Source organism: Leguminivora glycinivorella, chromosome 12 (assembly GCF_023078275.1).
Source record: "Leguminivora glycinivorella isolate SPB_JAAS2020 chromosome 12, LegGlyc_1.1, whole genome shotgun sequence".
NCBI classification, from domain to species: Eukaryota; Metazoa; Arthropoda; class Insecta; order Lepidoptera; family Tortricidae; genus Leguminivora; species Leguminivora glycinivorella.
The window spans coordinates 14,384,849-14,396,570 of NC_062982.1; the positions used below are offsets into that span (position 1 = coordinate 14,384,849).

The 11,722-nt window shown below is 34.8% G+C and overlaps 1 protein-coding gene across 1 annotated transcript; it reads right to left on the reverse strand.

Annotated features, from left to right (window-relative positions):
* Positions 1 to 4,895: 4,895 nt before the first annotated feature.
* LOC125231765 lies at positions 4,896 to 10,918 on the reverse strand. The gene is made up of 5 exons (XM_048137336.1): positions 10,817 to 10,918; positions 10,004 to 10,056; positions 8,354 to 8,536; positions 6,485 to 6,615; positions 4,896 to 5,494 (listed from the first exon to the last, which is right to left on the reverse strand). The coding sequence occupies exons 1-5, from the start codon at positions 10,839 to 10,841 to the stop codon at positions 5,113 to 5,115; spliced, it is 774 nt and encodes a 257-aa protein (XP_047993293.1). The 5' UTR covers positions 10,842 to 10,918; the 3' UTR covers positions 4,896 to 5,112.
* Between the last annotated feature and the right edge of the window lie 804 nt (positions 10,919 to 11,722).

The following is an 11,722-nucleotide window of genomic DNA, read 5'->3' on the forward strand; positions in this document are numbered from 1 at the left end:
TAACTTCTTTTATTCCATATTTAAAAAACTGCGACTTAAATATATTCCTAGTAAAATAATTCATGACGATAGTTTTCCTAAGTGGTATTCGCCCGCACTAAAAAAAGCGATCAAAGAGAAAGCTAAATATTTTAAAAAATTTCGTATATATGGCAATATATCAGATCAAATCTCTTTTAATTTTCAACGGGACAGGGTCAAAAAACTTGAACAGTCATGCTTTACTTCCTATGTTCGCAAGCTCGAAAGCAACATCGTTAAAAACCCCAAGCAGTTCTGGTCCTACATTAAGTCACGTTCTAGCTCACATGGTATACCAAATTGTTTAAAGTACGAAGATAGATTAGTTAACACAGCCCAAGATATATGTGAAGCTTTCTCTAACTATTTCTATACAACATTTTCAGCACCTAGTACCGACCAAGTGGTCACATCCGTGGTTAGTCCATATTCACACATATGTAATGTAGAGGTTAATTCGGATGCTATTGTTAAGTTACTATTAAAATTGGATCCGTCCAAATCGGCTGGACCTGATGACATGCCAGCTCAATTTTTGATTAACTGTGCGGATGCTATTGTAAAACCCATATCTCTCCTGTTTAAGCGCTCGTTCACTGATTGCCACGTCCCCTCGATTTGGAAATCAGCCTATATTACACCCGTTCATAAGAAGGGTTCAAAAACTGAAGTAACTAATTATAGGCCAATTTCTAAACTTTGTATACTTGCTAAAGTACTTGAAAAGCTAGTTTATTCACAAGTATATGAGGCAATTAAGAATTATTTTAGTCCTTTTCAACATGGTTTTTTGAGATGTAAGTCTACCGTTTCAAATTTGATACTCCTTAATGATTATGTAACTACGGCCATGTCTGAGGGTAGTCAAGTCGATGTAGTGTACACCGACTACAGCAAAGCATTTGATAGGATTGACCATAAATTACTAATTTTTAAATTAAATAATATGGGTATTCATGGGGATCTATTGCGATGGTTCACATCTTATATTGATAATAGGTCGCAAGCTGTTGTCATTAACAACTATATGTCAGGCTGGGTAAGTGTTCCCAGTGGCGTTCCTCAAGGATCGTTGTTGGACCCTTTGCTTTTTAATATATTTGTTAATGACATCAGTGACTGCTTCCAGTCTGCCAAGTTGCTATGCTTTGCTGACGATATGAAGATTTTTACCAAAGTTAGCTCAGTACATGATTCTACCCTTTTACAAAATGATCTTACACGACTTGTCGCATATTGTCAAATTAATAAACTAGAATTAAATGTTTCCAAATGCTTTGCTTTAACTTTCACTAGACAACGCAATATAATCCCGACTACATATAAGCTTAATAACCATGAGCTTGAAACTCTATCATGTATGAGGGACTGGGAGTCATCCATGATTCTAAGCTTCTATTTGATAGTCACATAGACAATATAGTAACTAGTGCTACTAAGACATTAGGGTTTATTATGCGTAGTTGCCAACATTTTACTCAAATTAAAACTATGAAAGTCCTTTATTGTACATATGTCAGAAGCAAACTGGAATATGCGTCTCAAATTTGGAACCCTTCTTATAATATATACATTAACAGAATAGAACGTATACAGAAAAAGTTTGTTAAATATCTCTGCTTTAAACTAAACACCGTTTATAATTCATCAAATTATGAAAATATTTGCAAAAAACATCACCTTATTCCATTATATAAACGTCGTCATATTGCTGATATTTCCTTTTTACTTAGCATTTCAAATGGCAATATTGATTGTCCCGAATTGCTCGCTAAGCTTTCCTTCAATACACCATCTAGATCGAAAAGATACTTCCCTCCCTTATCAATCCCACTTACTTCACGTAACTATAGGAAAAATAGCTTTCTATTACGAGCTGGTAAAAGCTTAAATGAATTATCGAGGAAGCGTGATATTGACGTTTTTAATAGCAACATAACTACCATAAGACGGATCTTGACAGACGAGTTACTTAAGTGAGCAAGCCACGAGCGACAACATGTTATATAGATTGTTAATGTTGAATACTATATCGGTATAACTTGTTAATGTACTTATATATTAGTTTAGTTCTAAGTTTTGCTTTTCCAAGACATGTAATAATCATTACGTGTTAGTGAGATACACGTACATAGTTAGTAATTTAGTACTAGCCACCATTTGTTTGATAACCTGTTACTACTGGTGGGAACCTATAATTGGCTGTTTGTTACTAGGGTTATATTATCTATCCTGAATTGTAAGCTGTTGGTTCTCCAAATAATAAATAAATAAATAAATAAATAAATAAAAAATAATTCAGTCTGCTGTGTAATGCAAACAAATAATACCTTAAAATGGGTGGAAATTAATAATACCTTAAAAAATATTTTACGAGTTGCCACAAATTCTAGTTTTAACAAGTTAAGTCGCGATATTTTGCTGAGTACACACCTTCTGTTTCATTTACTACTATTTAGTGTAGTGCCTATGTTTGGGTGTTGATAAATGTGTTATATTTATGTCTGTGCTATAGAACCAACCGAATCATCACCCACTTTTAGCAGATAGGTAATTCGTTTGAAATTTTCAAACTTGTAAGGTCTATCGCTTATAATGCACTTAGATCGTTTTAAAAAACCTACTAACTAAATTATGTCCATCACCAAGGAAATCCTATCTTCAAGCGAATTTCGATCTACTTTCATTTAGAAGGTTTGGTAAAATGAGCTTACACTGAGAGAAAATACAACCAGTTTTCATGTTCGTTCAACAAGTTTTTTGGTTAAAATAGCGCCTACGTGCTCTTTGGTTCAAACAACAAGCTACTTGTCATTTGAATCGGCAATATATTTTTGAATCACCAAGTCGATTTTATAAAAACAACCTGACACGTATTGTTTTAAACATACGTTTGGCTGATTCAAACGGATAAACCGCAACAAGTCGAACTTGTTAAATTCACAATGCAAATTTCTCTCAGTGTATGGTGGGTCATGATTCAGTTGGTTCGATAGTACCTAAGTAAAATAAGGTAACATTCCTTCCACCCTGTATGTACCGTTGTTGGATGTGTTGTTATTACATAACATACGACTACTTTACCGATAAACTGAAAGGAAATCGTATTTATTCTTCAATATGTACCTAATTTTCTGAGTCATCGGAGTATGAAATAAGAGATTTTTTGTCTTCGTAATCGCATTAGTAGTGTTTATGATATAGTTTATATAATACTTGGATATATAACAGTGTAAGGCCCACTTGCACCAACTACTTAACTCGGGGTTAGTGGGCTTTCAGCTGTCAAATTCCATATAAAATTCATTTCATCATCGTTCATTTCGTTCATTTTCGTTGGTGCAAGTGGTCCTAAATGGTTTCTGTCATTGAACTGAACGTTTTGGAAATGTTTTTTTATATTTAAAGAGCTTGTATATGTTTTCTTGCCAGAGACATTGGGCGTTTTATTTACATTGTATGCTTAAGTTAGAAAGACACAACTAAGTAACTACACAGAGAGATGAAACATATTTTAAGGGCAGTGTCAAACTTTTCGCTTATGAGCTCGATTTTGGAAGTGCGTGTATTAGGTAAACAAAATATAGACGTACAATAGTATATTATCTATATACCTTATTCTTAATTATATGTACCAATGTAAACGGTAATTAACATTTGTTTCGTTAATGCTAATTTTGCTAATAATCACTTAACAGTAAACATGACACATTGTGTTACCTTGTCAGCTTACTGTTAACCGTCAATAGGTAGAACGGTCTTCAAACGGTCGACACCACTCTTCTTCTTAACGCTCACCTCACGCATCATCCAAATAAAAAGGCCTAATGTAAACCCTAGTTTAAATGGAACTATAGGTCAAATTATATTGGATTCAGATTTACGCGAAGACAAAGGTTTTGGCAATTAGATAGTAGAACTAATTGCATCGCCCAACTTCCAAATTGGTTCTTGTTAATTGATTTGTATTGGACAGCGACTTTGGCTACCTACCGATTATTGCGTTATACCGGTTGTTGCTGAACTGCTAATTATTTGCATGTCGGTACGGTAATGGCGTTTTGGCTACGCGCCTGACGAGTGGCGTGGAAAGTAGCGAGGGAAAATAGGTAGTTTAGGTAGGTGTAGCCATTTTGCTTGTCACATAAACTCTAGGAATGTAGATTTTGGTTCTAATAATAACTTGGGGGCGTTTTTGTGACTTTTACGCTATTGACTAACACATTAAAAACTCATAGTAGCCACACCGAGCCTCACACTTGACGGATGGCGTGGAAAGTAGTGACGGAAATGGGCAGAGATAGTGTAGCCACGTTACCCGTCATTGGCCGCAATACCGCAATACTTTCCTCGCTGCTTCCCCACCATTCGCCATTTTCTACCGTTGGCTCTCTCCTGAACATTGTGTTTGATTTAGGTGTTTATCATTTTATGCTTTTAGTGAGATTTGATTCGAAGTATATAACGGTCAAATTACAGGTGGACTCGTTATGTTACAAAAAATCAAGAGTGAAAAGACATTCTTTGGGTGAACATGCTTCATCCTTGACTGCATCGGCACTTTCCATCAGGTGAAATTGTGGTCAAATGATTTAAGTAAGGACTGAAAAAGCACGAGACCAAAACATATTATATATTGAATCGTTTAAGAAAGGTTATTTTTCTATTCGTGTAACAAAATAGGCACCAATATTATCATACATTTCAACATTGTACCAAAAAACTCAATAATTAACATAACGATCACGTAATAATATATTATTGAATTAATTGAATATAGTGCGTGATATTAACATATTTAAAGAAAGTAAAAGTAAATAGTAGTACCTAGTCAGGTAGATTTAATAAATTATTACTAAATTACTTTTATAAAATTTTACTTAAATAAGATAAATCCAAATAGCCTTGTAAGTACCAAGAATCATAGAAAGTACAGACAGATTATGTACGTCAGAGATTTACAATTTCGGCCTTATAATAACAAAGTATATCGGAAAAATAACAAAAACGTCCCGCGTCTGTTACTTATAACGTCTACCTAACTACACACCTATTAAAGACTACCATCTAAAGTTCAAGACTTACCTAAACCTAATCTAAAACTAAGGATACAACTTCTGAATAAGCAGCCTGATTACCCAGTCGATCGGCGTACGTTTTCCCATTATGGCTGAACTCACTCATTAGGGCTTTCACTTCGACGTTGAACCCTAGTCTCGCTCCGATTTTTTGCGTGAACTCCCCAGTCCATATGGCTCGGCAAATCTTTGGTACTTTATTTGTTACTTCACGTGGTTTCATATGAGAATACTTAGATCCTAAATCATTTAAAGTAATTTTGGAGACCGGGCCGTTTTTTAGTCTCTTCGCTAGATCAACTGATAGTTTGCAAAGGATTGTTCCAAGGTTTTGATTTCTGTGCTCCCGAAGAGTAGCTAGAAACATTATCTCTAAGCTACAATCTGTCTGGTATCTGAAAATATAGTAAAAAAGATATTGAATTTTTAATAAAATAATTTTATCTACCTATTTATTCCCAAAGAGTACATACTTATTTTATGATTTTGAGAAATATTTTAAGAAGAAGAGAGAAGAGTGAACTGAGAAGTATTTTAAGGAAAGTTTAAGAGATATTATTATGAATAAAAAAAAAACATTTTTTTTTTAATTAGCCTCTTTTGTGTCCCACTGCTGGGCAAAGGCCTCCCCTCGCTTTCTCCACTCGACCCTGTTGTTGGCATTTTCCCACCATTTCGGGTAGAATGCGTCCAGGTCGTCCCGCCATCTCCTTTTTGGTCTGCCTGCACCCCGGCCTGCCCCGTCTATGGTGTTTCGCGGGTCCCAGTCTGTAAATATTTTGGCCCACCTTTCCGGGTGCATGCGGCAGACATGTCCAGCCCAGTCCCACTTTAGCTTAGCGGTCTTGACGCCCACATCTGCAACTCCAGTTCTGGAGCGTAGTTCCGTGTTTCTGATTCGGTCAGTTCTACGAACACCTAATATACTACGCTCCATCGCTCGCTGGCAAACCATGAGTTTCAACTTTAGAGCCTCAGTTAATGACCAAGTTTGTGCCCCGTAAGTCATGATAGGCAGGATGCACATGTCAAGGAGTTTGCGCTTAAGACACAGAGGAAGGTCACCCTTCATTAGCGCTTTCATGGACCAGAAGCTCTTCCAGGCATTCTTGATACGTCTATCGATTTCGACAGACTGCCTGTTTTCGAAGGATGCTATCTGGCCCAAGTAAACATACTCCTTGACGTATTGTATATCCTGCCCATCTACCACTAAAAACCATACACTTGTAAATAATTCAAATAGTGAACGAAGTTCTCACCAATAATTATAAAATACATGCAAACTATTGAATGTAGAATTAGATTATACAAACATTACAGAAAATACACTAAACAGTTTTTTTATCTAGTGAGCACTCTAAATAATAAAAAAAGGAACCAACTTCTCAAATAAATTGCATCTGGCATCAACGTTGCTCATGAACTGTATTAGCGACTTAGACGAGGGCCGGTTACATCGCTCTTCCACAAATACGTCGAAAAACGTTTTCTCCGTGGAGTCGGAAGACTGAACCTGAAATAAATTGTTAAAAGTTTACTTTATCCATTGTGGTTCTTTTATAGTAACAATCACTGGGTAAAAATCCTTAGTCTTACATTAGAGTAGGTAAATATGAGGAAAATAAGTTGTTGTTTGTTTTGTTCGTGCTGGGATCTGTTTTTGTTGTTATTAATAGACATACCTAGGTGTAAAATTAATGAACCATCAAGGTCACAAAGTTATTTAAACACTATTGAATTTAGTAACAATATGAATAATGTTCCTACACTAGAGCCATACATAAATAGTTAAATACATACAAAGTATCTTGTATTGGAAGATAATTAGTTTCAGTACTCATTCAACTATTTAAATGTGTTCCGGACAAATTAAAATTCATCATTCCATGTTTCTAGTAATTTGACGTGCATACTGCATACTAAATTTCTTTTGCGTTTGCATTTGTAGGTACTTAAAGACTGTACACGATAAAATCCGGCCATACATAACATGGCAAATCTTTTAATAGAGAGTTAATTTTCAAGCAGAACCGTTTCCATATAATTTGTGGATATCAACCTACAAATTAAAGATATAAACATACCAAAACGTTAGTTGGTCTATGAATTTTAGCAGTGTATACCTCATGGTACCAATATTTTTTTGTCCACTGTCTTCTGGCAGTCTTTACAAAACTATGCTGTTAAAAAGATTTTTTATTGTATAATTATATTAGCCAAAATATACCTGATTACATACTGATTTCACAATAGTAAACATTTTTCAGATTGTAATCAGATTAAGAAAGTTCTGAAGTTTTCTAACTTTACTGAATTCGACTTTTTGACACTTTTTGGCTCTCCATACAAAAACAACATTCAGTGCTTGGAGTAGGAAGTCTTCCTGACTCCCAAATGTCGAAATGAGTTACAATAACAATTACATAATTTTTACATATTTTTTTTGGTAAGATGACTTTCTAATGCGTGTAAAACGGCTTTTAAAAAAATATAACTACAATTGTGAAAAGTGGGATAGGAAGCCTGTGAAGATTGTCAAAAAACGCTGGACAAAAAATGAAATATACTATGGACTATATTCGGCGAAAACTCACACTCGTGCATTACAACGAATAGCTACTATTATTATATAGTTTAAGATATACTAGTTAATAAAAATACAAAAATTACTTTAAAATGTGGATTCGGGAAAAAATTTTCCATGTCATGCATGGCCGGATTTGATCGTGTACAGTCTTTATCTTTGTACACATTTGAATTTGTCTGGACCATTGCACATATTGTATCCATATAAAAAGTAAGTGGATAGTACTTAAAAGTAAACTTACCTGTAGGTTAATTAAAGCTGCGTTTACAACGTTACTATTGCTAATGTCTACCGTTACCAGCGATAGGTACCCCATCTAAAGCATCATCTGCACATATTTGTAACAAGTCTTCTTGAGCCTCTGGATATTTGTACTCTTCAGCTCCTATACACACTACTTCGTCTCGTATTCGTGTTTTTTACAAACTATGATTTTGGTAATGTAAGTTTAATTACCTGCAGTTTATTAAAAGTTGCAGCCACAACATCTCCCAGTACTGACTTCTACAGCTACCAGCGATACGCCATCTAAAGCAGCATCTGCACATATTTCTAATAATTCTTCTTAAGCCTTTGGATCTTTGTTTACTTCAGCTTCTATAGACACTGATTCGTCTTGTATTCGTGTTTTTATAAACAAAATAGTTAATGTTAGTTTATTTACCTGTAGTTTATTAAAAGCTGCAGCCACAACATCTCCAGTACTGACTTCTACAGCTACCAGCGACACGCCATCTAAAGCAGCATCTGCACATAGTTCTAACAACTCTTCTTGAGCCTCTGGATCTTTGTTTACTTCAGCTCCTATAGACACTGCTTCGTCTTGGCAGAATGCTTCTTTTATTACCTGAAACATTATTTATTCGTGTCAAGTGTATAACATAATTACAGATATTATCAAGATGTGATTACAGATATTATTAATATGTAAATTGTAATTTAATTGTGAATCCAAAGTTACACCCAAATCTCTGACTAAGGATACTCGAGTTATATTATTCCCTGAAAACGTATAATTAAAAACCGGCCAAGAGCGTGTCGGGCCACGCTCAGTGTAGGGTTCCGTAGTTTTTCGTATTTTTCTCAAAAACTACTGAACCTATCAAGTTCAAAACAATTTTCCTAGAAAGTCTTTATAAAGTTCTACTTTTGTGATTTTTTTCATATTTTTTAAACATATGGTTCAAAAGTTAGAGGGGGGGGGACGCACTTTTTTTTCCTTTAGGAGCAATTATTTCCGAAAATATCAATATTACCAAAAAACGATCTTAGTAAACCCTTATTCATTTTTAAATACCTATACAACAATATATCACACGTTGGGGTTGGAATGAAAAAAAATATCAGCCCCCACTTTACATGTAGGGGGGGTCATACCCTAACAAAACATTTTTTTCCATTTTTTATTTTTGCACTTTGTTGGCGTGATTGATATACATATTGGTACCAAATTTCAGCTTTCTAGTGCTTACGGTTATTGAGATTATCCGCGGACGGACGGACGGACAGACAGACAGACATGGCGAAACTGTAAGGGTTCCTAGTTGACTACGGAACCCTAAAAATGAGCGGATCGTGTTTACGATTAAAGCTTATTATGTAACATTTTTCAGTATTTAAAAAAAAAAATGATTTTCAGAACAATAACGGGAAAAGTTATCGAGATCGTGCTGTAATGCATGGCAATTTGCTTCCGAGGGTACAGTTTTGTATATTTTAGTATCGTCAGCGTAGGCGAGATGTTCAGAGTTCCGGAAACAGTTTACCATGTCATTAACATTTATAAGATTTAAAAAAATGTAGTAAGTAGGTAATTGCATTACTTTGGTCACAGCTGGGGACATGGCCAAGATTACAATGTTAGAGTCAAAAACGCAAAATAAAATCTCAAATCAGCTATCATCCCGATTTCTTCAATATTACGATGTTAGGTTTTGATAGGTTTTCCAACACAGAAATAGATAAAAAATATTGAAATTTACCTGTCCGCAGTCCAGATGGCGCTGATCACCGCCTCGCAACTGTGGGCGCGTTCAGATATCTCGGAAGGGCAGGCCGTACAGCTGCGTTCGTGGCCCACAAACCGGTCTCGCCGGAAGATCAGCGCTGGCCCCTGGTCAGCATTTATGCTGAGGCGGGACCATTTCGTGGTAAACCAGAAATACTTTTTTTTTTTTCTTCTCTTTTGTAATGATGAAATTACTTATGTAAATAATTGTGGTTACCATGAATAAAACTATTGAATCTGAATCTGAATCTGAATCTGAAATTTAAATACTTTAGTTTGTTGATAATGAAGTTCAATGAAACTTACTTTTAATGCACCAGGGGATGTTTTAGCTGACAGGGACTCCACACGGTATTTCCCTGTAATGCAGAATTTTAGCTAAATGTACACTGTACTCCTTAGTAACGAAAAGTAGTGCTTGAGCCAATTCCTTGAATTAGTTACCGAGCGGGTCCAAAGCATGAACCGAAGCAAAAAATGGCTCAGTGAGAGGACAAAGGGTCACGGAAATTACATTTTTATTTAAAAGGTATTTAGGTCAGTTAGGTAGAAACGATCTACTACACAGTAAGTACAATATGTTTTTTTTTATTATCTGATAACATTTTAAATATAAATAGTAATATGAGGTTGATAGTTATATCAGCCTCATATTATTACGGATACCTATCGTTATCATCTTATACCCTAAAACGTTGGAAAAATAATCAAAAGGATGACTACCGTTATGTGAAAAATATCACATAATTTACAAGGCGGTGACATAAACTAAGTTAGCAGGAGAAATAAATGTGATAGAATAAGATTAATATGTATTAAGTTTGCCTTAATTATCATCAAATTAACAAAATATCTGATCTAAATTGATTTAGATTTTTAGGTACCTATTCCTAAGTTTGAAATCAAGAATAAATACATACGCCAATAATAATGATGTTCATGTTTACAGCATACATTTGAATGTCAATACGACCTGGATTCTCTATTAAGAATTCCACTTACTACAAAAAACATCGGTACATAAAAATATAAGAAGTGGATACCATTTAAAATATGAATACGATACGTATATCAGTTTGAATGAGACAATTTATGTATAAAATAAGTATAAAATCTTACCTGATTCCGTAGTATACCATTCCATTTTGTTTTAAATAATTCACACTGTGTTTATCATGCGTCCGCGCAACACGGACGTCGTTCCCAACTGTCACTGCCGGTGTATGACCGGTTCTTGTTGTCATGTTATCGATAAACTAGACGCTATCTTTGTGTGCGGAGTCCGGACTCTCATTTGTGTTTGAGTGACAATATCGTTGTCATGGAAACAATAGTAACTGAAAACTTGTGTTACGTTTTCGTGATAAAGCCTGGCCAGAAATAATTATATGACTATTGTCAGGAGGGCGCTTCTAATGTATGGGATGACAGTTAAGTTTAGTATGAAGAAAAAAATTCTAATTAAATTCCGCAACGTGGCGCGTAGTCATATATTTCTGGTCAGGCTTCAAGTTCATAGCGAAAGGGGTTAGTAAATATAATATATGTTAAATAGCAGTTAATTTAAAGATTTTAGAAATGCAATAATGCGTCGAATATTTTTTATGCATATACGAGTACAATTGACTACGAGTATGTAAATAGCCTACGTTTAAAAAATATCGGTCATTTGATTTGAATACTCGTAGACGTAAACGATTAATAAACGAGAATTTATTCAGTACTTATGTCAATGATTTAGGAAAATTATTTACAGTTTTTGCACATATTTATTGTGTTCCAATGTACCTATTAGGACAGTTTTAATTGTTTACCGTTACTTACTATTTTAGTAATGTCATTAATTTGTGACCGATCTTGTGTTCAGAGTTATTGATGTGTAATTTAGATTTGTAATTTTAATTAATTTAATTTATTTAGATTTTAGGTTCGGAATTTTTTTATAAATAACCGGCCAAAAGCGTGTCGGGCCACGCTCAGTGTAGGGTTCCGTAGTTTTCCGTATTTTTCTCAAAAACTACTGAA